The sequence below is a fragment of the Syngnathus typhle genome, linkage group LG16 (assembly GCF_033458585.1).
Source record: "Syngnathus typhle isolate RoL2023-S1 ecotype Sweden linkage group LG16, RoL_Styp_1.0, whole genome shotgun sequence".
Classification (NCBI taxonomy): Eukaryota; Metazoa; Chordata; class Actinopteri; order Syngnathiformes; family Syngnathidae; genus Syngnathus; species Syngnathus typhle.
Genome location: NC_083753.1, coordinates 3,017,631 through 3,044,668, shown reverse-complemented (window position 1 = coordinate 3,044,668; position 27,038 = coordinate 3,017,631). Strand labels below are relative to the sequence as shown.

The following is a 27,038-nucleotide window of genomic DNA, read 5'->3' as shown; positions in this document are numbered from 1 at the left end:
AACAGAAGGAAATAAAGGAGTGCTTGCAAGGGAATTTCCTTTATTCCTGTCATCGACCACAAAAACGAAAACAACACTTACACGTCTTTCCTTTGAATCACATTCGTGGAGCGAACAATCCTATGGAAGAAGTGAGCGGGGCCACGGCGGAACGTCCACACGTTTGACTTCCATGTTCAGGTCCACCTCCACACGTCCGGCGTCGCCGCGACTCGCCGATGTGACACAACTTTCCTTGGCTCCTGCCGTCGATTTCCCAGCATGCCTTGCCAAACAGGAAGTCAAGCTTGATGCACAGCATCAATAACTAGCAGCAACCGCGACGGCCTCACAAGAGTCATCGCCGCGGTTATGTGGTGCCTCACACGCGCACAAATGCACGCAAACATGCAGCCAATCAGAAGAAGAAGACACGCCCTTCCGCCATTGGCCGCCTGGACCGGGTTCCTCTCCCGTCGTCGCCGGGTGGGTATGTCCGAGTCGCACAGCACGGTCATGGATCAGGAAGGTCAGAAGTATCCACGGTAACCTAACAACACACAATACCATGTGGCTATCAAAAGTCTACACACCCCTATTCAAGTGCCATCTTTTGGTGATAAAGTTAAAAAAATAAAAAATAAGACCACGAGAAATTATTTGCTTTCTTCCTGTGACATACAACCTTTACATAGCAATTGGAAAAAAATGTTTTCTGACCAGGGAGATACATGTGAAATAATGTACCGTGTTTTTTCATGCATAATGCGCAAAATTTAACTAATTTATTGTCCTAAAATCTGGGGTGCGCATTATGCATGGGTACAACAATTTTTGAAGAAAATCTCCCTCAAAACAAAACTTGGAATCACACCTTTCTTCTTGTCCGCTATATAAAGAGCGAGAGTTCAGTTCTCTACCTATGTTTGTTGTCAATCGCGCATCGCATTCAGCCATCCTGCCCAACACACTTAGTCAGTAAAATTCATAATTGACGACACATCGTTTGATGCGATGGTGCAATCCTTGATGGTGTGTTATTGTCAAATATTGTTTGTTTTTTAATCTCCATTGTAGACCGGATATCATACGGAGGGCGCCATGACAGTATGCGCAGAACAGATGCGCAAGACACGTCAGCTATATAAAGAGCGAAAGTTCAGTTCTCTACCTATTAGTTTCAATTCACAGTTTAATTCGCAGTTTCAATCAGCAAATAACAAAATGCGTATTACAGGTAATATTTTATTTCACAACACTTTGCCTTGTTCCTTTCTTCTCTGCTGTTCACTTCAAACACGCTCCATACGAACACAATGCTTTCGTATCAGACGCTTGCTCGATCACCTGCTCGTTTGCTGTCACAATGTACCCTACACAAATCCGAAACAATTCTTCGCTATCGAGTTTGCTAGCGCATGCGCAGTAATACTGACGGGCAGAATAACATCCGGTTGTTCCCAAAGATGTTCTTTTTTCTGAAATAATTTTACGTTTACGGACTTAAGTAAGAGTCAAAACGTGGGTGCGTATTATACATGGGTACAGGCTTTATTCCAGCATCGACATGCCATTTCTAGGGTGCGTATTAAGCACGGGGGCGCATTTTGCATGGAAAAACACGGTAGTTGCACATGTGTGCACACCCTCACCTGAGAGTGCGGCTCTGTTCCAAATGAACCAATCACATTCAAAGTCATGCATTGCGGTGGGTGCGTTGCACCTTAATGAAGATGGTGTCGTCCTTGGTGTAGCTGGCCGACTCCAGGACGCTCTGGGAGACGAAGAGCGGACACCCGGAGGCGATGTTCATCTCGGCAGCGGGACGGCGGAAGCTGCTGCTGTTGGGGTCCGGCTTGAAGGCGTCCACCAGGTGCTTGCGTGACGGACCCTGGTCCATCAGCATCAGGGTCACCTGACGCATGCAACATGATAATCGATAATCACGAGCTTGATGCGGTAGTGTTCAAATAGCTGCAAAACCCACGGCTAACGATGCTAACCATTAGTATGCCAATGGCGTTTAGGATTATTTGTCAGCATTAAGCCATTAAAGCTATGTGGGGGATGAAATAAAAAAATAAATAGCTCAAAGCCTGCTTTGGAAGAATTGTTCACGATCTGCCAAGCTGTCAGTGGAATTGACTTGACTAGACCAGCGCTCGAATCACCAAATATTGCCCCCCCCACGTAGCGAGCAGTTCGGCGCACACTACCTTCTGTTTGAACGGCCACGGCAGCAGTGCGTCATACTCGCCACGCATGACCACGAAGAAGAGCGACAGGTGCGTGCCCTTGCCCATGCCGTCGCCATTCAGGTAGACGCGGGCGCACATCTTGTAGCCAAAGTATCCTGTGTAGAACGGCTGCGAGTAGAGCGACAGAGTCTTGGCCGCCACCGCTTCCTGTTTCCGACGCTTGTAGTCACGGATCTTCCAGATGAGCGTCCCGTTGTAGCTGGCCGTCTCCAGCACCTGGAAGCGAAGGTCCATGTCGGCCAGACGGATGTCGTGAACGCTTAGCATGTCGCCGTGCCGGTTCTGCTGCGTCTCCAGCGAGGCTGCGCGCAAACACACGCCCGTGTCACAAACCACTTTAGCATGCCCGCTTTTGTGTCGTTCGAGTCGCAGTTTGTCGGCTGGTGCCTACCGAGGGTGACGCTTCCTGCGGCGGAGCGTCCTCCCTGCTCCAGCACGCCCAGCCTGGCACGAACGGCGTCCAACGACAGGCGGACCTTGTCCAGCTCGTCCCGCAGCGAGGCCAGAGAACGCAGCTCCAGCTCCACTTCCAGAAGCTTCTCGGAGTGGGTGCTCATCACCTTCTACAAAGACAGGCGGCAAGAGAGGGCATGCTGGGCTCAAGGCAAACGTAACAGATGGGGCGACGTCGTAGGTGCTGCTAAGCTTTATGACGTGCTAGCCTTAGTCATCCGGGCCATGTTTGATGTGGTGCTCACCATGTCACCAAACAGCACAGTAACTACTTCTTGGTTGACTGGATGTAGATTTCACATGGGGAGACAGAGCTATGATTTCTAGATCAACTTGCAAACATGTCGTTTGCTACATTTGTGGAAATATGTGTCACTGAAATCCTTGTAGAGCTGCGTATGTGCATACGTTTGTGCATGCTCATGTGTGTGTGTGTGTGTGTGTGTGTGTGTGCCGACCTGCATGGAGGCCACCTTTTGTTCCATGTGTTTGTGTTTGTCCCTCAGCTCGCCGTTGTGCTTCTCAGCCTCTGAAAGACGGGAACTCACGAGAGGGACGGCTTTGCGCTTGTCCATCAACTCGGCCTTCACCTCCTCCACCTACACACGCGCGGACGATGCGTACGAGATATAAAGATGTGGCCAAAGACACGAGCAGATTCAGACACGCGCGCATGACGTATCCTTCATTGTAAAGATGAAGATGAGGATAATGCCGAAGATGCCACCTTGCTTTCCAGGGAGATGTTCTTGAGCATCATCATCCTCAGGTGCTCAGCGGCACACGTAGCTTCGTGTTGTTGGACCTCCGGACTCAGCGCCTGCGCATGCACACCCAGGCTTTTAATCAACAGCATCAGGGTAGGTACAAAACAAGATGGCGACGGAGGTGGACTTACCTTGTACATGCAACCATAGCGCTGGAATGGGCAGCTGACCTGAGCTTTGGGACACTCGTGCTGGTGACTGGCCAGCTGGCAAACCCCCCCCCCCCACACACACATCAGTACACGAACGGACGCACACAGGTCCAGCGTAACAGAGTAACGTGACTGCTCAAAATTGGTGTTAGACTCAACTCAAAACAGAGAGTAGAACATTGTGTATTTAACCAAAGTTACATTCAAGAAAGGCTGCTAACACTCAGTGCTAACACTCAGTGCTAACACTCAGTGCTAGCACTCAGTGCTAGCACTCAGTGCTGACACTCAGTGCTGAGACTCAGTGCTGAGACTCAGTGCTGAGACTCAGTGCTGAGACTCAGTGCTGAGACTCAGTGCTGAGACTCAGTGCTGAGACTCAGTGCTGAGACTCAGTGCTGAGACTCAGTGCTGAGACTCAGTGCTGAGACTCAGTGCTGAGACTCAGTGCTGAGACTCAGTGCTGAGACTCAGTGCTGAGACTCAGTGCTGAGACTCAGTGCTGAGACTCAGTGCTGAGACTCAGTGCTGAGACTCAGTGCTGAGACTCAGTGCTGAGACTCAGTGCTGAGACTCAGTGCTGAGACTCAGTGCTGAGACTCAGTGCTGAGACTCAGTGCTGAGACTCAGTGCTGAGACTCAGTGCTGAGACTCAGTGCTGAGACTCAGTGCTGAGACTCAGTGCTGAGACTCAGTGCTGAGACTCAGTGCTGAGACTCAGTGCTGAGACTCAGTGCTGAGACTCAGTGCTGAGACTCAGTGCTGAGACTCAGTGCTAAGACTCAGTGCTAAGACTCAGTGCTAAGACTCAGTGCTAAGACTCAGTGCTAAGACTCAGTGCTAAGACTCAGTGCTAAGACTCAGTGCTAAGACTCAGTGCTAAGACTCAGTGCTAAGACTCAGTGCTAAGACTCAGTGCTAAGACTCAGTGCTAAGACTCAGTGCTAAGACTCAGTGCTAAGACTCAGTGCTAAGACTCAGTGCTAAGACTCAGTGCTAAGACTCAGTGCTAAGACTCAGTGCTAAGACTCAGTGCTAAGACTCAGTGCTAAGACTCAGTGCTAAGACTCAGTGCTAAGACTCAGTGCTAAGACTCAGTGCTAAGACTCAGTGCTAAGACTCAGTGCTAAGACTCAGTGCTAAGACTCAGTGCTAAGACTCAGTGCTAAGACTCAGTGCTAAGACTCAGTGCTAAGACTCAGTGCTAAGACTCAGTGCTAAGACTCAGTGCTAAGACTCAGTGCTAAGACTCAGTGCTAAGACTCAGTGCTAAGACTCAGTGCTAAGACTCAGTGCTAAGACTCAGTGCTAAGACTCAGTGCTAAGACTCAGTGCTAAGACTCAGTGCTAAGACTCAGTGCTAAGACTCAGTGCTAAGACTCAGTGCTAAGACTCAGTGCTAAGACTCAGTGCTAAGACTCAGTGCTAAGACTCAGTGCTAAGACTCAGTGCTAAGACTCAGTGCTAAGACTCAGTGCTAAGACTCAGTGCTAAGACTCAGTGCTAAGACTCAGTGCTAAGACTCAGTGCTAAGACTCAGTGCTAAGACTCAGTGCTAAGACTCAGTGCTAAGACTCAGTGCTAAGACTCAGTGCTAAGACTCAGTGCTAAGACTCAGTGCTAAGACTCAGTGCTAAGACTCAGTGCTAAGACTCAGTGCTAAGACTCAGTGCTAAGACTCAGTGCTAAGACTCAGTGCTAAGACTCAGTGCTAAGACTCAGTGCTAAGACTCAGTGCTAAGACTCAGTGCTAAGACTCAGTGCTAAGACTCAGTGCTAAGACTCAGTGCTAAGACTCAGTGCTAAGACTCAGTGCTAAGACTCAGTGCTAAGACTCAGTGCTAAGACTCAGTGCTAAGACTCAGTGCTAAGACTCAGTGCTAAGACTCAGTGCTAAGACTCAGTGCTAAGACTCAGTGCTAAGACTCAGTGCTAAGACTCAGTGCTAAGACTCAGTGCTAAGACTCAGTGCTAAGACTCAGTGCTAAGACTCAGTGCTAAGACTCAGTGCTAAGACTCAGTGCTAAGACTCAGTGCATCTCTCTCTCTCTCTCTCTCTCTCTCTCTCTCTCTCTCTCTCTCTCTCTCTCTCTCTCTCTCTCTCTCTCTCTCTCTCTCTCTCTCTCTCTCTCTCTCTCTCTCTCTCTCTCTCTCTCTCTCTCTCTCTCTCTCTCTCTCTCTCTCTCTCTCTCTCTCTCTCTCTCTCTCTCTCTCTCTCTCTCTCTCTCTCTCTCTCTCTCTCTCTCTCCTCTCCTCTCCTCTCCTCTCCTCTCCTCTCCTCTCCTCTCCTCTCCTCTCCTCTCCTCTCCTCTCCTCTCCTCTCCTCTCCTCTCATCTCATCTCATCTCATCTCATCTGGATGAAATTATCCAATACATTTTGTTCCACTTCACGATTGTGTCCCACTTGTTGTTGATTCTTGACAAAAAATTTAATTTTTATATCTTTATGTTTGAAGCTTGAAATGTGGCGAAATTTTGAAAGGTTCAAGGGGGCCGAATACTTTCGTAAGGCACTGTATATTTATCTATACCCCCCCCCCCCCTACACACACACACATATCGGTTTGGGCGACACGACAAGGAAGCGACTTTTTGTTACCTCGCTCCGCGGCAGCGACGATAAGGAGCACAGGTTTGGACACGACACCGGGAAGGCTGGGCACACCGTCTCCTTGTGTTTCTTATGCACAAACACACAAAGGACAGGTTCACGCACAGCCGCGATGGGCGACCATTGCTTGTTTGAGCCCTTCGCCGCAGCGTCGCCGGCGTTTTACCTGCAAGTCGGTGAGCGGCATCTTGGTGAGGCAAAAGTCGCAGGTGCTCTCTCTGTGTTTGCATTTCCAGCTGAGGTGATCGGGAATGTCCTTCCTCATCATCCTCTCCTTGCACTTGCCCAATGGGCACGGCACCTCAAAGAAGGGACACACATTGGCGTGCTCCTGCGGGCAACAAGGTTGGCAGGCGGTGAGCTGGCGGGCGGGCGCGTCGCTGCGGTAACGCGGAGGGACAGCGCCGGTCTCACGGGCATCTGCTGCAGGCTCATCTGCTCATGGCAGCCTTTGGCTTCGGCGCGGCAGTACACCTTCAGGGCCAGGATTTCTCGATGGCAGCAAACGTCGCGGAAAATCTGAAACAAAACGGTCGACCGAGGTCGGATTGGCACTATGGGGCGAGGGCAATTCGTATTCATCGATATCAATTACTCATCGATCAATTCATGCGTGCATGCAATCACCTTGTTGTTGAACAGCGGCTCCATGTCAGCCGGACACACAGGGTTGGGACGGCTGCAACGCACACAAGCACACACTTGAAGGACAGAGTGAGACACACCCGGGTAGAGACATATATACGCACGCACATTCGCATGCACACACACACACATTCGCACGCACACACACGCTGCTCCTGCGTGTGCATCTATCACCTGAGTATGTGGGCAATGCAGGTCTGGCAGAAGCGATGACCGCACTCGGTCTGCCTGGGCTGACACAGGACCAGCCGGCAGGACTCGCACAGATATTTCTCTTCGGGGACGTCCACAAAGTGATCCGTGAAGCCGCCGTCCAGGGGCATGAATCCCGCTGGTGCACCTGAATGCAACACACGTGCACGCATAGCAAACGTTGATATCATTCACAGATCAGAAAAACGTTGAAATCATCCATACCCAATTGCATCCTACAATGTTGTCATAAATACACTTTGGCATGACAACAATGTCGCGGCGGCGCAATGACGTAATGGGGATCACCTTGCGAGGAGTCGCTCGGAGGCCAGGGATTGGCAGGCCGGTTGGGAGGCGGGGTGATGGAAGGAGCCGCAGACAGGGGCGGAATGAGGGAGGGCGCCAACTGCTGGAGGGGAACCTGCACCTCCCTCCCGTCAACGCTGTGTCTGGCTGACATGACCTGGTGTGCGCAAACACGCACACGCACGCAACCCAACACACACACACACACACCAATTAAATTCATGCAGGTTAATAATGTGGCCTATACTTAGAATTACTGATGAGATGCTGACCTATTTGTTAAAACATTGTAAAATATCTATTTAAACATTAAATACAAGGAACAAAAGCCTCAGCAAGAGTAATAGCCAGACCCACTACAGCAGTTTTACTTTCTTTTAATCAGTCATGTGACCTGTCACATACCATTTTGCTGATATGTGCTTATGAAATGAATGAGAATAGTTATTACGAATATTGGAACTATAGATAATTAAATGCTCCCACGTAGCGCCAGCAATGTCGTCGTGGACTCCTGATTGTGAGACACTGCGTTAAGGGAGCACAAAATAAGCTGTTTTATCTTTGGTTATTTAAAACAAAAAAAAATCTGGGTATTTGGATAGTTTATATTAAATAGCAGCTCTACACGTTTACTTGTACTCAATTATTAAAATACTTGACGGCTCATTGGATCATCAATTAGTCGATTAGTTTTGACACCTCTAATTTTATCCATTAGATTAGATCCTTTTGAATTTTTAAATTAGACAGTTAAATCGGCCGATTAAACAGTTCTTGCATTTTCAGTCTTAAAAAAAAACATAATATAGGCCCTTTAATTCAAGCCTACTCAGTGAGCACAGCAGTATGCAAATAGGCTTTAATTAGGTACTAGTAAGCAAAACGTGACAGTGGGGAAAAACGTAAGACAGTCGTTCAACTACTTTATTGTGTTACTAGTGAGAACAAAAGGCTTACTCGTACATGGTTATGAGGGAAAGAGATTCTGTGGAATAAACGCTCCGAAGATGTGCTTTCTTTCCATGGTGCGTCTTGATTTCGATTTGCTCTGAGTTCGATTGATCAGGTCTGGGGACTTGTGTTTACTGGCCGCTGCTCATGCTAACGCGGTTAGCATCTGTGGCTTCTCTTCTCCCATTTCAAGCTCATTGAACGTGGAAAAGACTTCACGCGCACACCTGGCAACCCACGACGTGCATGACACCCACGTCAACCCCAAAAAGAACCAAACGCAAACGAAGGTACGAGCCGCTGTTGTGCCGACTCACATGAATCAGCTCAGCCGCTCCTCGGCGCCTTTCCGGGGGACTCGAACCGCCGACCTGCCGCTCGCCCCCTCATGGTCCACATCCGAGGCTTCCTCGTCGCTCTTCTCCTATGCTGGGCCGGGGGTTACCGGGAACGGGTTAGGAGCTCCGGCAGCTGCGTCGGGGGCACTGCGGCAAGGGACGGTGCTCGGGTCACTAGTGGAAACCCCCTCCGCCGCTTCCGCCCAGGAAATCCCCCACAAATTGCCGCCTCCAGGGGGCGCCGTCCGCCTTTCGATTGCTCGCGCTCGGCGTCTTTTCAGGTTTCGTTTTTTTACATTTATTTGTAGATAATCTAATGACAAATGTTTCAATTATTTTCCTCATTTATTTCTATTTCAGTAGTTTTCAAATAAATATTTCTATCCATACCCATCGCCTGGTGGTGATGTCATTAGTAGACCTTGTGATTGGCTGCAATTGTCATCATTGAGCAAAGCTACTGATCAGGTTGATTTAATAAAACCACAAGTCCTTTTAGTTCATAAAAAATATATATTAAGCAAAATGGGGATCCCGTGGCAACAGATGATATCACGCGTCAACACACAAATTAATATTTATCTTGTGTAATATTCTCATAAAGGCCAGCCCTTGATATGAGAATATTAAACATGATCAATGTTTCTAACCAGGTAACCATGGTGACATAAAACATGACATCATCAGGAGACGTTCTAATTGGCTATATTTTTTCAGGGCGAACTGCTGGGTATCGATTTATTTAAACTGTAACAGGTCCTGTTAGTTTATAAAACATATTTTGAGAATCGACCTCAGGTACCCACCAGCAGACAGTCTGACTGGCTGCATACAATTGGTGCAGATGTGAGCCGCTTTTCAAAGTACAGCAGCTTTAATAAAAATTGGCAAACCAGGTAACCATGATAACAACTGAGATAACGGTATCAGAACACATTGTGATTAACTGCAAACAAACGGTAGATCAATTGAGTAAAACTATGGCAGTTATTTTATTTTAAAAATAGCAATTAAACATCATGAGATGTTCTGATTGGCTCAAAAACCTCACCATAAAAATAAAATGAAAAGTGAGCTCCTTTCAGATTGATTTAATTAAACTATGGCAGCTCCGTTTAGGTTCTAAAGTAATTTTGCCATGGCAACAGATAAAGTTCACAAGTCAAATTGAAACAATTTTTCAAGAAAAAAAAAAAGCAAAGTTAGAGGGCGCAGTCAAACATCCACACACATTAACACGGGGTCAAAGGTCTGCGGCCGGCGGAGTCAGCTGGTCATCTGTTGAGCACAGAGAGCCATGGGGGGGTTAAGTGATGAATCGGTCTTTTTTTTCTTGGGCTATCTTGACTGGTGTGAGTTGAGGAGATTCTGTTAGACACAAGTAGTGCTTTGGCAGTGCTACACTGTTGCCAAGGAACAATGTTGATGTGAGTTGAAGGGCTTCAATTAGACAAAAGGAAGTCTTTTTCGACATCTTGTGCAGTTTGGTGTCAAGGGCCATGTTCAAGTGAATGGAGGCGCTTAATTTGGACAATGCAGCACTGCCCCCATCTGGTGGCTTCTTGACACTCTCGCTTGCACAGGTTAGCCAGGGCGCTAGAGTGCGACCTGCGTCCGGAGGAACCGATCCACCCAACGCTGGTGCAAGGGCCGGTGGGGGCCTCGGAGTCTCGCTCGTTATCGGAATTAAACAGACAAATCACTCCACCAACTAAGAACGGCCATGCACTACCACCCATGGAATCGAGATACGTTGAAGTGAGCTGAGGAGCTTGACTTGGACAAGAGTAGTGCTCTGCCATCACCTTATTACAACCCTTTTTCAAAGTCAAGTGGACTTTTACATTTTTGGAAAGCCCTGACATTGGCGACTTCAGAGTAAATGAGTCCAGTTATGTGAGCGGCACAAACCCCCTCCCTCCCCACCTCACCTGCATCTTCCTCGCCGGGCCCCACCGCCTCCATCTTGTCGTCGTCGGGCGCAGCTTCGCCCTCCACGCCATTCTCTGCCTCCCACTCCTGCAGCACCTGGTCCAAGTTGAAGCGGCGGCGGTAGTTGACCAGGAAGTTCTTTACCTGCACGACCGACTTGTTGCCGATCACGTCTGAGATGGCCTGATAGTCTCGCCCGTACTTCCTGATGGCTGTCGATTATGCGGGCCAATTAGAGGCGAGCGTCGCAAAGGCAGCCCGAGATCAGGCCATTTACCTTGAACCGCCAGAAGCTGCTCATCCGAGCTCCAGCGACCATTCACTTTACTGCTCACCTGTGACACATGTGTATGCGCAAGCTGTCATTATCTTGGCATCATAAATCTTCTTCCTCACAAGTCTTCATCAGGGTTCCAACTCAAGGCACCACCGTGAAAACTGCATTGTTTTTGTCTGATTATGATTCATTTTTGTATTCCGTGCTTGCCTCAGGTTGTCGGAATTGGTCCACTCCGGAGTCCAGTTTCTCCTTGAGAGCGCTGTTGGACTGCTTGATGCTCTGGACCTGAAGTGCACACACTCATTTGCACCCACGTTTACACACGCACACACTCAGACACAGAGCCGGCCGCGGCGACCTGTCGCTTGGCGGCGGTCAGTTGAACGTCCAGCTGGCGTAGGACGCTGTGAGCGCAGGAGCTGGACAGCGAGATCACGTCCTCCTGCTTCAGGAACATTCCTCTGGGGGGGCGGGTCTTGGCCCGGTGGGCACCTTTGACACCTGACGACTGACAATAGGGACGACATTTGAGACAAACTGAAAAGAACATCAACTGCGAACGCAGTGGGAGCACTTATGTGGTTGTTTTTGCAGGCCGAGTACGAGTATTCGAACACCGGCCGATACTGACTTGAAGGTGCCAAAAAAATCTTGCAAAGTCTTGCAATTGTAATGGAAATACTGTTTTTATTTTGAAGAAGAAAAAAACTGTAATGGATACCTTAAGGTTTCTTAATGTACCAAATATTGTAGTATACATTTTAAGAATAAGATATTGCATGAAACTACTGTTTTTATTGAACCAAGTATTTCACAAGAGGCCATTTTGAGAGATATTGCTATATCTTTGCAGATGGTTATCAAAGGTTTGGGCCATGCATGTGTAAATGGGAACAAATAATGCTTGGCATAGTTTTCATTGCGCGCGTGTGTGCCGGTGTGAACTGCTGACAAGATTTTTTGCGCGTTCTTACTTTGAGTCCCGCGGCAGCTTTCGGCTCAGAACGCTCCGCTCCCTGAAAACAGAAAGGAAAGGCACACATGAGATGCGTCGGCCGTGTGTCCGCGAGCTGACTCAACCAACCTCCTTGCTGTCTTCTTGAGCATGACCGGACTCGGGATCGCTGGCGTGATGCTCCTGACCATCATCGTCGCTGAAAGGCACGAACATATGTTTTTTGAGCGTGGGCTGCGGTCTGATGCGGGTGAGGTCAAAGCCACCGCCGCTCGCTCACCTGTCGTCTCGCTCTCGCTTGACTTTGCGGCTCTGCCTCTCCATCAGGCTGCTTCTGTTGCGGCTTTTCTTCCATGAGTAGTAAAAGCGCACCAAGCTGGCCATGGACTTGTCAGGCAGCTGAAGCGGACAGAAGGTTAAGCGCTGGCGGCGCTCCGGCCACTCGGCGGACGTTAAGGTGGCCCACCATCTGCTGGATGCGGTGGAAGCTCTTCCCGTGGAAGCTGAAGGCCTGCTCGAACAGGACGCGGTCCTCCACCGTCCACTCGTCGGGAAACGGCGTGAAGTTGGGCAGGTCGGCCAGCGATTTCTCCACGTCGTGCTGGTGCCAGAACAGCATGCCCAGGGCCTGCCAAAAAGGAACGACACTGACGTCAGGAACGCAATGATTGCTATTTCTTCACAACAGGCCAAAAACGCCCGACTCCAATTTTCACACACAAGTTTATAAGCTAAAGCAACAGTCGGTAGGGAACACAACAGCCACTATGACAGACGACCAGTGAAGCCCGACCTGTTCCATGTTGTATCCATGTTTGTCTTTGGCGATGGTGATGTATTCGTCAACTGAAAAACAAACAAACAAAAATCACTTGAAGATGGACTTGAATTTTGAAGCCCGGTGGCATGATACTGCGAGCGTCACTTTGCTCTGCCTGAGTGAAAACCAAAAGAAGCAAGCGGTCTTACGTTGACTCTGCTGAACACTGTTGCTGGGACTCCACACCAACAAGCCCACACTATGAGAAAGCTGGCACGCCTTCGCCACCTCTGCAAACACACACGAGGCAAGTGATGGAGCCAACATCGCTTTTGCGGAGCGCTGTTACTGGCCCGCACTACGGGACGACAACAATTCATCTACGAAGCCGCAACTAATCAATGACACTGATCAAAAAATATATATATAATAATAATAATAATTCTGCAACTCGGAAATTTTTTAATGGACTGCTAGGTGGCAGAAGTGACAACCATTGGCTCGAGTGTTTGACATATTTTTATGTTTGACAATTAATTGATGAATCATGACTGTGCTTTGACAGTTTACAAAATGTACTTAAACTGCTACTAAAAGTAATGTTTGCATTTTGAGAAGGGGAAATTCTGAGCATTTGGACATTTTTAAGTTAAACAAGTTCTCTAAACGATGAATTGATTGTATATAACTGTACCAGCTGCAATGGTAACATATTGTTCAGTACTAGGCAAGGATTAATACTGGATACATGTTTGCAAATTTCACAAGTACATCATCTGCGCTGTTGGCGTTAAATTAGCTTGTAGCACATTGACCATCCTGCATTATTGTGAGGTGGGCAACATAAACAATAGGTGTTTACTATAGTTATTTTATTATTAATACTCAGCGATTGTGTAGTAATCAGTGAATTATTAGTAACCGATTCAACGAATTGTTTAAAGTGCGAGCGTGCGCATGTTTGTGTGCGTGAGTTGTTGGAGGCTCCCCCATCCAAGCTTGACTTTCTTACCCGGGTCAAAATCTGGAACCACGGCTTGATATTGCGATCCGACCCGCATCCCTCCACCTGCACCCCCCCAAAATATGACCACAAGCAACTTTAAATGTGGTAAACGTGAGCTAGTTTTACTTTTTATTCTTCCAGGGGCTCGGACCGAGGCTACCCACCGTTCTCGTCGTCACTACTGCAGCCTGAACTTCCATCTTCCCAGCAGCCCCGGCTGCTGATTCCATTACCGGACACACTCTTCCCGCCGATGCTGACCGCCGCTCCGGGGCCGCGACCTCGCCTCTTGCCCGCTACCGCCGCCGCCTCCGCGTTCCTGTCGAGCATAGGCGCCATGGGCCGGACGTGACCGACGCTGAGCGGCTACGCCTGGAAGAAGTAGGCCGACTTGGACGCCAACTCCTCTGAGCCTCCCACAATAGCAAGGCTTAAAAGGAGAGAGAAAAAAGTGAGCGAGTAACTAACTGGTGTAAAGTAGAACCGGAAGTTAAAGCCGGAAGTAGACGAAGAAGAATTTGTAGTTGAATAAAGCAATGCTTTGTTTCGGTTTTAACATGAACAGGAATATTATGTAGACCCTATAATTTTGGGGACTGGAGACAGCGGGAACCAATTACTAATTTATTTTAGGAACGTCCCAGTTACTCTTGATCGAGGTTTCTGATTTACTGTTCAATACTCGTAATAACCAGATATAAATTACGTTTTTTCCCTTCCAAGACACAAGGCATATGAAGCAACTAAAACAGGTTGTCACGGTCACTCACCAAAAGGACAAATAAAAAAGGCACAAAAACCTCCGCACATTTAACAAAACATTTTAAAATATTTCCAGTAAAGGGAGATGCAACGTACATATTACTCACTCTGTTTGATAACTCGCATGATGCAATTGCGTACTGCAAGCGCTAGATGTGCCCCGACAACAACCAAAATAAGAAACAAAAGACGTCTAAGAAAGTTGACGCTGGTTACGAGCAGGTGAAAATATTTTTTTCATAAAACAGTTACATTATAATTTAGAGGGCGGGGAAACATTGAACGAACAAGTGCTGTTCAAATTAAAAGTAGCCGTTAAGGGTTACCCGTAACGGCTACTTTTAACTAAATAAACGTTTATTGGAACGAAAGACACTTGTCGGCTGTTACTTGTTCGCGTAATGTTGCGACTCCGTGTCCGGCGCGATAATCAGTCACGTCGTGGTGTAACAGAGTTTGCTATGCCTGCAATGGTCGATATGCACTTGCACCGCCCCTCTCTCGAGCCCCCAAACAAACACCCTCAATTGGAGCTACCTGAGGGCAAGTGAGTCTGATTTCAGAACGCAGAAGCGTAACACTCCTCCCACACCCTGCTAAATCACACCCTGCCCCTGCTCACACAACGCCCCTATGCCGAGGGAAGGGTGGCGTGCCTGTAGACTATAAATGTCCCAAGGCTGCAGGGACGCCTGTTGGAGGGACACGGCCACCACAGAAGCTCACAACACAGACCCAGGTTTCTTCTTAAAAGTGTGGTGTCACTATCATGCCCTGGCTGCTCTCATCTCCGCCGCATCCTTCCACGCTGTCCCCATCCCAGCGACACTGTGAGCGGACCGCCTTCGCCTTCTACTGCGCAGTGCGGGACCAACTTCCAGCGTGGCTGTTGGAGGACATGCGCAGCATGGAGGTGTTCCTGTGGGATGACGGCCACCCGCGCGCCTTCTCGCCCGGAGATGCACTTATGTACGCGCTGGTGCACGACCACCAGGACTATGCACGCTACCTCCTCCGCAGTTTCTCTCTCAAGGCACTACACGTGTCACAATGTGGCCTATGCCAAAGCAGCGGGTCGGCGCATCTGCACGTGGCGGTGCGTTACAACCGGACCACCATCCTGGGATTGATGGTGGACTCGGTGAAGGAGTCAGCGCCTGAAGGATGGTGTCAAGAGTACCTGAACAGCTGTGGAGGCTGTGCGCATGGAGCAGATGCAGGGAAGACAGCGGTGCAGTTGGCAGTGGAACTGTCACGGGCTGACTGTTTGCTGCTTCTCCTGGTGCACGGAGCACGGCCGCATGCTTTGGATGCGGCACTACTCCGACTCGCCGCTTCTGGTGGGGCCGAGCGACGCGATGCCCAGCACTGCTTGGAGCTGCTTCTGCTTTTTGCACCGGAACCGGTGGCACTGTGTCGCCTGCGGGATGAACCGCAGAGATGGCAAAGCCTCCTGGGGCGGAATGTGTTTGGCTGGTTGAGCGGTTCAGCTCCGCCGCCACTTCTGCTTCAGGCTTTCAGGACCATAGCCCAGGCTGTCCCAGGTCAAATGAGCCTGTTGCCCACTTTCCTGCAACCGCATCGTGAATTAAGATTGGACTTTCCCTTACCGTGGAAATAGACATGATAGTGTTTGTGATGTCAAGGATCCGATGATCCACGACTCCAGACCATGAGCCCATGTACATTTTTGAGTTTGATTGTGTATTAAGGTGAAGGACACTCAACTGACACTGGAGTCAGCAGCTTCGTGTTTAATATGTTCATGGGTGAGTTTCCAACCAATCAACACACAGTACAGTAAAGTGCAACTTAAGAGTCAAGTCTGTCAAGTCTGCCATAAAATATCAAAGTTCATCAGACTGGTTAGTCATGTCAGCGGATGTGCCCACATGACATGTTTAGTTGGTTGACCGGTCTGGCCCTGCCAATATCTAACGCTTCAGGATGTCACGACTTTAACTTAGTCTGTCCCTGGTCTAATGAACCAGCTACCTGCTTCCCAGTAGCCACCTGATGAGCTAGACTAGATATTCCGTTACTGTGAAAACATACTTTGGTGTTTTGTGACAAGGTAAATAGTTCAGATCCTTGAATTTGGACAATGAGTCCATGTATATTTTTGTGTTTTGATTGCGTAATAAAATGAAGGTCACTCAACTGAAGCTGGACTCAGCAGTTTCTCCAAGCAACCAACTGACATCCTTGCCCTCCTGGGAGTTAAGATTAGAGCATGTCAATAATATTTGTCAACTGCAGGAGACGTCTCTGTGATTTAGGGCTATATAAATAAACTTGACTTGGCCTTCACAATTGACTGAAGTCCAGGGTATATGTCTGAGTCCCAGTGAGTACCAAAATCAAATCTGTCGAGTGTGTATGGAGTTCATCACAGGGAATATCATAAGGTGGAAGATTCCTTATCCTCCTTAGTTCTCGAACCCAGTGGCACTAAATATCACTTGTGTCCATCCATTCACTGGTGTCAAGAGCTTCTGCAAGAATCTAAATCCACCAGAGGTGAGTGAGGGATTAGTTCCTGTTCCCACTAGTTTTTCCACCATCACTTACAGCCCTTCAAAACACATTCTGGGCGTCATACTTGTCTTAGTTGTACAGTACTACACGTACAGTTGATCAGGGGCCATCTTTGACATCGTGGGACCAGTTTGGAAATAGTTTGAGCAAGTTCAAGCCATTCCTTGGCCTTAAAGTTCATCCTTGTAATGTGAAGGAACATCACACTTGCTAGGAAATAATGTCAGCCGCCAGGTCAGTGTCATTCCGCAAGATGTTGGAAAAAAGTGGCAATTATCTTACACAAGTCCACGCCGAACGAGATCAGAGGAGTTCCCACTCGTCGTCAACATCGTCGCCGCCGGAAGGCGTGGGACGCCGGGCCGTTTGTGGAAGGCGCTTTGTCATCCGGCGGGCCAGTCCCCCAATCCCAGTCACCGCCCACACATCGTCGTCAGGAGTGACTGCCAGGACATACGAAAAGAGCGAGGAGACCGCCTTGAAAGATCCAGGGTGAAAATTTCCATGAAAAGTTCATGTGGGCAATTTTGGAAATACTGCCTTGTGGTACGGTGACAACAGGTGTTAACTGGAAATTGTAAATGCAGTTTATTATTATAAATGTCCATTAATTCCTATGTAAAACTTTCAACTTCGACATTTCACTGAATTTTGCCACCCTCGTAAGAACCGAAGACAAAAGCAATAAGCATTTGCTAACCACCTTAGAGAGCAAAAAGACTAAGTCGAAAAGTACAAAACCACACTTACCAGTCAACCAGTTGGCGTTTCCTGGTATCTTCTTCCAGTAATCCCCAGCCGGGTTTCTATCGGAGACGCCGTAACGTCGAGCCAAGTCTCCGTTGACACATCGGACCCAAACTGTCCGACAACTGAGAACCAGCTGATTGACGCTCAGACCTGAAGTACAGACAGACAGCTGCGGTTCGGACAAAGAATCATATAGAAGCTGAGTTGAGAACAGACCTGGCACTAGGTCCCAATTTGTCCCGACAGGCATCTCATCGCTGAGTCCCATCCGAACAAAGACGGCACCTCTATTGTCCACGGCCCACAGATGGCAATCGTTTGGACTTGTCTCGATACTGACGAGCTGGACTCCAACCGGCTGCAAGGAACACGATTATCTGGACAAGCGCCTACATGCGTGGGCATTCTGGATTTGTAGTACTAGGTGTGTGTCATCTACTCAGATGGTTTTAGATCTGTGGTACATCTGTAGCCAGTCCTACAAAATGTTACCTGGCACTCTTGGACAAGTGGCTCCAGATATGCATTGATAAGAGTGGTTGGAAAAGCTTTGATGTGTGTTACCTGGACAGGGGGTTCTATGTGTATCCAAGCAGGAAGCATCATGTTAGGGTTCAGCGGTTGGGTTCCAACGCGGAAGTAGACCAGTCCTCGACTGTCGAGAGCCCAAACGTTCTGGCTGCCGCAGCTGATGCTCACCAAACGTACACGTCCTGTTTCGAACACACACAATACTTGCATGCATACAATCGTGGACATGTGCTATCGAGCCAAAGATGTGAAGGAGTTCAAGGCTAAGGTGGAAAATGAGTGCAGCAAGAGCATCTGCACTATCAGAGCAGATTCCAGGTCAGTCTGTTTTTGGGAGAACAGACTCATATTTCAAAGCTGCCCCACTAACCTTTGATGACTTGATACTCACTAATCAGTACAGGTCGCTCAAAATGTTAACAACAGAAAATGTTAACTCCACATCACAGCAATCCGTTAAGTGGATAGAAAGAAAACGATGGAGGTTAAAGCAGGGCTCGAAGCTTATTTTTTGCCCAAGTTGCCCTCGGGCAAGTTGGAGAAAATTTTACTTGCCCGAAACAAAATTTTACTTGCCCGAATTTTTTTGGAGTGGATTTTTACTTGCCCGACACATTTTTGCAATAAAAAAGACAACACTATAAGTTTTGCCTTCATATGCCTTCGTATCCGCCAACCGGAAACAAGCTCTGCTGGTGCGCAGGCGCAGAAGAGCCAGGGACGGGTGAGGGAGGATGCATTTAATTACGAAGCGCTTTGCCGTTATCAATGTATTGCAGACTTACACGAGAGACTAACCGCTCCCTAGAAAACAAAATGTCGGACCAGAAGCGGCAGAAGTTGCGAGAAATTATGCACAAAATCGTCTTTTTACAGCTTGAAAACATGGTATTATGGCAGGGCAAGTTCGGGCAAGTGAGGAAAAAATTCTACTTGCCCGTCTGCCATCGCTACTTGCCCCGGGCAATCGGGCAATCGTTAGTTTCGAGCCCTGTAAATGTACCGCATTTGTTAGCTTGTAACGGTTAAATTAGCTCATAACAGGCACGATAGGAACCGGTAGGATGCCACAGACACATTAGCAAGGAACTAACATATTAGGCAATGTTACCTGGTAATAATTAGCACATAACGGGCATGCAATCCTATGGGAGCTCGGAACAGACACATTGTTAACATGGGATGTGTGTTAGCTTATGAGAGGTACCTTAGTACTAATGGCATGCTAACCAATTTTAGCTCATAACATACAAATCAGCAAATGTTAGCAAGTCACAGATCCATTAGCAACTGTTAACCTCTAACAGGCCCTTACAAAATGTTAGACTCTAAATGGGATATTAGCTAATGTTTACTAACAGTAAATTATAGTGTTCACTTAATTAGGCTAAAAATATATATATTTAATGGTGTGCCTAGAGATTTTTTGTATGGAAAATACAGTATATCCTTCGGTTCAATAAAAGGTAGAAAACACTCAGCTAGATCATGTCTGTCAGTCAGCCAGAGACATGTGTTCGGTCACGTCAAATATCTTCCAAAGATCAACGTGCTCCAACAATCTGGGGGCTGAAAGCTGACCTTGCGCCTGCGTCACTGTCACAGTCTTGGGGCGACATAAACAAGCGGCGGAACGTGTGACTTGCAGTCATGCGCTCGCTGATAGTGAGAAGGGCCACAACTAAAAACAGAACTGATAGAGCTTGTTATGCAACATTCAGCTGTTGATGTGACATGGAACAGCCAAGTGCGTGTACGTGTGTGTGTGTGTGTGTGTGTGTGTGTGTGTGTGTGTGTGTGTGTGTGTGTGTGTGTGTGCGTGTGTGTGTGTCAATCTGCCCACATGATTTTTATTGTCGTTAAATGAATTGAAACAAAGGTGATGAGATAGCTCTATGACGATTTCTGCCTGGTAGGTAATAAGTGACTAAACATCAGTGTGTCCAATGAAGTCAGACACATACTAGGGCTGGGCGATGTGGACAGAATCCAATTTCTATATTCATGCCAGGTATCTGCATAACCATATATATGATGATGACGACGACGACATTGCTATGGGTACAGTAAAAACTAAAGAAAAACAAAAATCAGCTGTAAAAGACAACACGTGTTGTGGTAAAAGCCCAAAAAGTCATCTATGGCCACCAAAGATGGCGCGAACTTATCGGGACGACAATACGTACCGAGCTGATTGAGGTCCAGCGAGGTCCAGTGGAGACCGGTGGGACACGACGAAGACAGGGTGCGGATGAAGACCCGGCCGTGGACGTCCAGTCCCCAGAGGGCGTCGTGGCAAGCCGACAGCTGGGTCAGCTCCACCTGGCGGCGAGAAAGGCGGCAGAACATGAGGACAGCAGAGGCGCAAGTGCAGAACATCATCGGGAAAAGGGGAGTGACCTCCGGTGGCAGCGTGACCGTGGACGGGCGAAGTTCTCCGTCCTGGTCCCACACGCAGAACAGATCCTTCTTGCTCTGAGCCAACCACAGGAAGGCACCTGAAATGCAGCCGCTGGCTGTCAATCAGTGCGAGTGACTTTGTGTGCGCTAGTGTGTGTTAGTGAGAAACTTTGTTGTGCACACCATCGAGTGATGTTGTTCTTTGTGTGTTGCTATGAGTGGCGCGTAGTCCAGGCCTCACCGTCTTTGTGGGGCAGGGCTGAGGAGGTAATGGAGCTCCACCTGGTGGCCGCCACAGTCCCTCTGGGCACAAGGTTCTGCCAAAACGTTCCCACCAGGCCGCCGCGCGCCAAGTGCAACCGGTTGCGTCCAGATGCCACCCAGACGCCGCCCGCGTTGGCGTTGACCAGGCTGGGCTGACGCTGCGAGTACTGAGACAGAAAGGCCACCACCCGCTCCACCGGTGCCTTTGTCACCGTGGCGACACTTTGCGTGGCGCTCAGGAGCGTCTGGAACAAGCTGCCTTGATCGAAGACCACATAGTCGGAAATGCTGACCTGAGGGACACCGCATTACAAATTGTCACGCACCATCACATACCACCTTATCCATCTCTGTCACCAAAGTTGTGAAAGGCCAACTCCTACACAGGCGGAGCGGCATACCTGCCACCAGTGGTCGTCGTCGCCCTGAGGCCGCTGCGAGGAAACACCTGTCCTGAAGTAGAGTCTCCCATTGATGTCCAACGCCCAGGCAGTGCCGCCTTCGCCCAGCGTGATGCACATGAGCTCCACGCCCTGAGCCTCGCTGTCATAGAAGACAACAGAGCGCGCTGGATATGCTCTCACGTGCAGCTCAGCGACGCAACGTCAGCTTGAAGGTAATTGCGGTAATATTGCAGTCATCACATTGACCGTCTGCGGGTCGACGTCGCGTGGGTAGTGGTCCAGCGAGCAGAACAGAATACGTTTACTGACTTCTTTTAATTTACCTGACGGTGTCGTACTTCCAGACGTCACCCATGCCGCAGAAGCTGTCGAGCCCTTCCCTGTAGAAGAGAGCGTTGTGCTCGCTCAGGGCCCAGACCACGCCCCCCCGCGCGCACACCTGACTGAACACGCATGGCACGTCCACCTTCACCGAGCGGGCGCATGGCCGGTCCACACTCAGGCCTGGCGCAAACGAGCGTGATGAGAAGGTGGGATGAAGCGGATTCAGGCGATGCCCAAATGCTCAACGCCAAAGACGGGAAGTTACCCGTCTGGAGGTACAGGTCCCCGTTGGTCCCCACGATCCAGGCCGAGTCATCGCCGAGGGCCACGTAGGCCGTCTGCTTGGCCGCCTTGTACCAGTGACGCTTGCCCTGCGCCGAGACTTTGCCACAGGCGTATGCCGTCATGCTCTTCTGCTCCACCTTCCACAACAAGTGACCTAGCACGAGGCCGGCTATGTTTAGCTGAGCGCTGCTAACACACGCGCTCACACAAGGGCTGGGCTCACCTGAGGGAGAGAGCGCCACCTGGTGAATGTTGTCCTCAAACCGCTGCCACTGGAGGCTGCTTCCAGGCAGAAGGCTGCAGTAGAGTCCGCCCTTGAAGTCCAAACACCACACGTACCTGCCGTCCACACACGTAACATTGCATCACGTGCACACGCACTTGCAGCTACACACGCACACACCTGTCAGTCACGTGAAGACTCAGTATTCCACATGAGGGTCCAGAATACCCCATCCAGCTTTCTGCCAGCTAGAAAGACATTTTTTTTATGTGTGCAGTTGGGGATGATGGGAGTCCTGTCTTCAGCTTCCCCACCTGTCTTAGCACTTCACAGCCATGCATGTCATGTTTTTTTTCTGTAAAGCTCACCTGCTCAGCTTTGCATTCAGGTCCGTTCCGAGCGTTCCGCTGCAGCACTTCATCAGCCATTTGACTTTTAGCACCGCCGCCGTGTTCCGCATTGGCGCCGGGAAGACTTTGGCGGTAGATGTCACCCTCCTCGTCATCGCTGGACATGCTCGGCTTCTTGCCGGGGAGTCCGGAATTTCCGGTCTGGTCCATCACATCGGCGGGTGGCACAGAGTCGTCCTCCTACAGGTGTCACGGACATTTGTTACAGCAATGGTTTTCTACGCCTTAAAGCCTGTGCCACAGTCCACATATGGTAGCGCTTACTTGTTGAACCTCCGCTTGCATGGCGGGACCGAGGAAATTCTCATCCTGTTCGTCGGTGGGCTGCCGCTCCTGTCCTTCACGCTGCAAGTAGGAGAAGGTGCACTCCAGTAACATGTCCACGTTGGGGGTGAGGACCACCGTCTCCTTCTGCGAGGGCAAGCAGCTGAGGAGAAGCTGGTGTAAGACGGCGGTCACAATAACAGGAAGTGGAGAGCGCTGCTGTCAACTGCAAACCTGGAATCCTCCTCCTGAGCTTCATCCTCCTTCTCAGTTCTGTTCCCGGTCTCCATTGGAGAGTCCTGTTTTGGAAGTTCCAGATCCCGGAGGGAGGGCCCACCGCCGCCGTTAGAACAGCTGCCGTCCTGGATTACAAACATGGACTCGGAGCACCTGCTCTCGGACAGGCGATTGCCACCGCCGCTGTCTGCCAAAAGAGAACAAAGAGTCGCTTTGTGAGCTGGCTCACTGTTGCGTGTGGAAGGCTGCCATGCGGTCCATTTGTTACAGAGCTTGCGCTTGCCTTGTCGTTGCCTCTTCTTCTTCTTCACCTTGACGGCTTTCACCACCAGCTCCTGCCACACCTCCTCCTGCCCCACGGGGGCGCTGTAGGCATTGTTTCCGTGGAAACTGTCCCAAGAAGTGACTGAGCTGCTGCGGCTACGCGAGCAGTTGCTCGGGACGTCAGCGTCCTGAGAAAAAGCACAGGACGCTTTCTACGTCAGGTGCAGGCAAAGCTGAAGCATACAGAACTGGTACCAGTAAAATATCTGTCAGATGCAGAAGTAGCTTCACTCAAATAGTGTAAATAAATTGCACACATCAAATAAATAATGGAGTCCTCATCACCTGCTTCTCCTGCGCTTCTTCAGCTTCCTCCTCTTCTTCAGCGAGGCTCCCGTCCCCCTGGCCGGCCCCGCCCTCCACAATGATGGCCACCGTCCTGATTGGCTGAGCCGTCTCCACCCAACCCGTGGGCGTGACCGCGTTGGCTTGTGGCGTCAATGGCGATGACAGACGCACAGGGTAGTGGGACGGTGAATGCGAGACGCCCTCCGGACCGTCCGACAGTCGAATGAGATCTCTGTCTCCCTTCAGGACGAAGATCTCGTTGTCACAGCAGGACAGCGACACTATGTCCCCGCTGCTCTCCAAGGCGCCGACCAGCACCTGAATGCAGCGGCGGGAGAGCCCGATTACGTTTGCGGCCCCTGTAAGTCAGCAATGGCACGGCGGCACCTGGTTGATGCAGTCCATCACGTAGACGCTGTATTCGTTCCAGCTGACGATCCAACCTTCCTTGAGGAAGCAGCTGAGCAGACCCAGCTGACGCTCGGACGGACGGTATGCCCCTACCAGACAAGGGCGGGGGAAGATCTCAAAGTGGGGAATCTGTCGGACAAACGAGTAAGACAAAACAAAGAGTCACCTGCTGTGACAACAGCAGGAGCACTTTTGTCACAGTACCGGTTGCGGTACCGAAAGCAATTTCAAGTGTTTGTGTCGGCAGATGGAGCAGAAGCAGTGGCGGCGGTCCCATTAGATTGAGTCATTAAGTACCAGGGGCAGTCAAATGCCAGCAAGATCAAGTATCAGAACTGGTACGAGCAGTTGAAACTGGTCTAAGTACCAGTTAAAACGTACCAAAGTACCAGCAGCGGTAGTCGAGTACCGCAAAATAATCAAAATCAATATCAGCAATGGTGGCGATGGATTTATACCGACGCCAGCAATAGCAATCACTACAAGTCAAATAGCAAGTACGAGTTGAACTTGGGTGGAAGTACCGGAGTGTTGAAGAACGCTTTTAGCAGTCTGGTGTCCACCACATGACCCGACACATCCGACCTCCACAGTCGAAGTCCCGGTCGGGCTGCGAACACTTGAAGGTCACTCTGCTTGCAAAGAGCCGGCAGAAAGCAGGCCCCGAACCTTCCACTACTGACACACACACACGTACGCACGTTTACTGTCCCCCGCCCCAAAAAATGACAACACACACTCATGGAAAAACTGCAAAAATTCCAGTAGAGCCCCGAGTGACACTTGAGGGTTACTTGAGACTACATCACTTGTGTGACTTGTGTGCAACTCCCAGAGGAGGGAGGGAGGGAGGGAGGGAGGGAGGGAGGTAGGCAGGGAGCCAGGCAGGCAGGCAGACACGCACGCACGCACGCGCACACACACACACCGCATCCTGTTCACGCAGCGTGCAACACGTGACCCTCACCTCTTCCTGGGTTTGGCACCGAGCTGCTGGATCTGCTGCGTGTGCATGCAGTATAGCAGCGAGCGTTGCTGCGTAGACACCAGGAGAACCTGGTGACTGTAGTCCAGCTGCACGACGCCACCTGGTTCCTCCAACAAGCGCACTGGCGTGCATGTGCCCTGGAAAGACACACGTACGGCGTGTGTCACGTCGACTGATGCCAGGCGGAATACAAGCATCACTACTTGGCAGGAAACGAACACTAAATTTGCCATACCTTTAGCTTGATTCACATACATAAATAACAAACTGCATGTGGAGGACGAGCAACAGTGTGGATTTGTGAAACAAAAAAAAGATAAAATCATGTGACCGAAGACCCCCACGTGCGACGCTTGGTGTCAACGTGGCGGCCTTGCGGTGTCACCTGATCGAGGTCCAGAGCGGAGAAGACCACGCGGCCTTTGTCGTCCCCAGAGAAAAGTTTCATGCCGTTGGTGCTCCACGCCAAAGACGTCACCGTGCCTTTGTGGAGGCCCACCACATCGAAGCGCCGCAGCTGGACGCACACGCAAACACGTGCAAACTGAGCACATCATTTCACGCAAGTGAAATCCCAGTGTGCGGCTTTGGGGCACGCAGCTCACCTGCTTGTTGCGTCCCGGCAACGGTGACACCAACTGGAAGACGGCCACTCGGCCTGAGCCCGTTCCCACGGCAACCAGGTCGTCGAAGCAACTCAGCAGCTTCACGGCCGTGATGGCGTCGCACTTTCCCTGAACACATGCACTCGTTTAAAAGAGTGGATGGATCGGAGCACACCAGACAGGAAGACGAAAAAGAGCACCACCTCCAGGCTGTACTTGTTCATGTGAGCCAGGCGGCGGCAGTAGAGGTACAACATGCCGATGCTGCTGCCCACTGCCACAAAGTCGCGGCTGCTGTCTACCGCCGTCAGGTAGACTACCACTGAGCGGAATCCCCGCTGAACCTGCAGACACAATTTACAATACTGCTAATGCTTCTGTGCCCTGTAAATAGATTGTACATTAGTCCTTGTCCGGTCGACTCCCGCATACTCACGGTTTGGCGCAGAGTTTTTTTTTTGGTCAATACATCAATATTATTTTGATTTGTTGTTTCTGATTTGTTTTCCCTATTTCTCATTCCCCCATTGCATTTCATTCCAATTATAGACGGATTTCCCCTCTCCCAGCGACTAGACAAAGTCCACTCTATGCCACTTTACTCATGGGCTCATCGTGTAAAATATGTGCACAGGTGTTTTACTTTGGCTGGGATGGCGTTCAGCAGGTGCTGGAGTAGGCAGAATTCCCTCAACACGGATGCCTGGCTCTCCATGTTCTGTGGAGGAAGAACAATTGCATTTCTGATCCCAAAGCCATATTTACAAGCGTTCAATAAACAGCTACATTCTCTATAAATACACTGTCACTGCAACAATATGATACCAAAACTACTGGAAATTTTGTTTCAATTTCAAAACCAAGACAAACACAATGGAGCGTTGAAATAAAATTGACGCACGCACGCAGGAAGGCAAGCGAGCAAGCACGTACACTCGCACGTACACACACACGGACACACACACCCTCGTACACGCACACGTACGCACGCATAAACACGCACACACACACATGCATGCAGCGTTCTGTTTTGAGCGAGCCTGTCCGAGCACAAGCTAAGCTAACAGCCGAGCATGACGAGGTAACAATATTGACAACGGAACAAAATGTCACACTCAGTCTAATGTCGCGTGGAACGCGTCGCTCGGTTGTGCGTCCAGATGTTATTCATCCCAGCAGCTGGTGGATGGTAAACAGAGGCGACATCGCCCTGACAGTCTGGTAAACGTCATATTGTTGTCGTCATCCAAATGCGTCCATCTCCCGCTACCCGCCATTTGGCTTGTGACGTCATCTTTATGCGTTATTGTGTTCTTGTTCTTTGTAATTTTTCAGTCTAAATGTATGCGATTTGATTACAATTGAGCAGATCAATCCAGACTGTCATGTGTTTTATGTAATTATGTCCACATTCCACCGGGATGAAATTACGTCGAA

The 27,038-nt window shown here is 49.7% G+C and overlaps 4 protein-coding genes across 8 annotated transcripts; 1 reads left to right on the top strand and 3 right to left on the bottom strand.

Annotated features, from left to right (window-relative positions):
* Positions 1-23: 23 nt before the first annotated feature.
* Positions 24-8,879, bottom strand: traf3 (TNF receptor-associated factor 3). Of its 2 annotated transcripts, none has more exons than XM_061302274.1 (14): positions 8,640-8,879; positions 7,369-7,525; positions 7,042-7,207; positions 6,850-6,901; positions 6,637-6,741; positions 6,389-6,553; positions 6,211-6,291; positions 3,589-3,663; positions 3,418-3,510; positions 3,149-3,289; positions 2,629-2,800; positions 2,196-2,539; positions 1,703-1,894; positions 24-529 (listed from the first exon to the last, which is right to left on the bottom strand). In XM_061302274.1, exons 2-14 carry the CDS (start codon positions 7,520-7,522, stop codon positions 494-496), a joined length of 1,776 nt encoding a protein of 591 aa, XP_061158258.1. In that variant the 5' UTR covers positions 7,523-7,525; positions 8,640-8,879; the 3' UTR covers positions 24-493. The 2 variants fall into 2 exon arrangements, with proteins under 2 accessions (XP_061158258.1, XP_061158260.1); XM_061302276.1 differs by lacking the exon at positions 8,640-8,879 and adding an exon at positions 8,335-8,584.
* A 749-nt stretch (positions 8,880-9,628) lies between these two features.
* On the bottom strand, positions 9,629-14,084 carry rcor1 (REST corepressor 1). Its single transcript, XM_061302280.1, has 13 exons — positions 13,758-14,084; positions 13,600-13,656; positions 12,797-12,877; positions 12,621-12,673; positions 12,294-12,455; positions 12,108-12,226; positions 11,957-12,026; positions 11,847-11,888; positions 11,231-11,380; positions 11,080-11,157; positions 10,870-10,927; positions 10,592-10,804; positions 9,629-9,938 (listed from the first exon to the last, which is right to left on the bottom strand). Exons 1-13 carry the CDS (start codon positions 13,930-13,932, stop codon positions 9,904-9,906), a joined length of 1,293 nt encoding a protein of 430 aa, XP_061158264.1. The 5' UTR covers positions 13,933-14,084; the 3' UTR covers positions 9,629-9,903.
* Positions 14,085-15,011: 927 nt separating this feature from the next.
* On the top strand, positions 15,012-16,520 carry ankrd9 (ankyrin repeat domain 9). Its single transcript, XM_061302283.1, has one exon. The coding sequence runs from the start codon at positions 15,125-15,127 to the stop codon at positions 15,974-15,976; it is 852 nt and encodes a 283-aa protein (XP_061158267.1). The 5' UTR covers positions 15,012-15,124; the 3' UTR covers positions 15,977-16,520.
* On the bottom strand, positions 16,095-26,877 carry tecpr2 (tectonin beta-propeller repeat containing 2). 4 transcript variants are annotated; one of them, XM_061302260.1, is made up of 26 exons: positions 26,717-26,877; positions 26,245-26,319; positions 25,805-25,945; positions 25,602-25,730; positions 25,382-25,513; positions 24,976-25,133; positions 24,533-24,686; positions 23,985-24,137; positions 23,595-23,915; positions 23,269-23,437; positions 22,983-23,172; positions 22,749-22,911; positions 22,443-22,664; positions 22,255-22,322; positions 22,075-22,190; positions 21,832-22,005; positions 21,566-21,746; positions 21,240-21,381; positions 20,816-21,131; positions 20,575-20,672; positions 20,361-20,496; positions 18,208-18,356; positions 17,860-18,001; positions 17,644-17,793; positions 17,176-17,336; positions 16,095-17,103 (listed from the first exon to the last, which is right to left on the bottom strand). In XM_061302260.1, exons 2-25 carry the CDS (start codon positions 26,314-26,316, stop codon positions 17,197-17,199), a joined length of 3,816 nt encoding a protein of 1,271 aa, XP_061158244.1. In that variant the 5' UTR covers positions 26,317-26,319; positions 26,717-26,877; the 3' UTR covers positions 16,095-17,103; positions 17,176-17,196. The 4 variants fall into 4 exon arrangements, with proteins under 4 accessions (XP_061158244.1, XP_061158245.1, XP_061158243.1 ...); XM_061302261.1 differs by having other exon boundaries at positions 16,095-17,336; positions 24,533-24,683; positions 26,717-26,876; XM_061302259.1 differs by having other exon boundaries at positions 16,095-17,336; positions 26,715-26,871.
* Between the last annotated feature and the right edge of the window lie 161 nt (positions 26,878-27,038).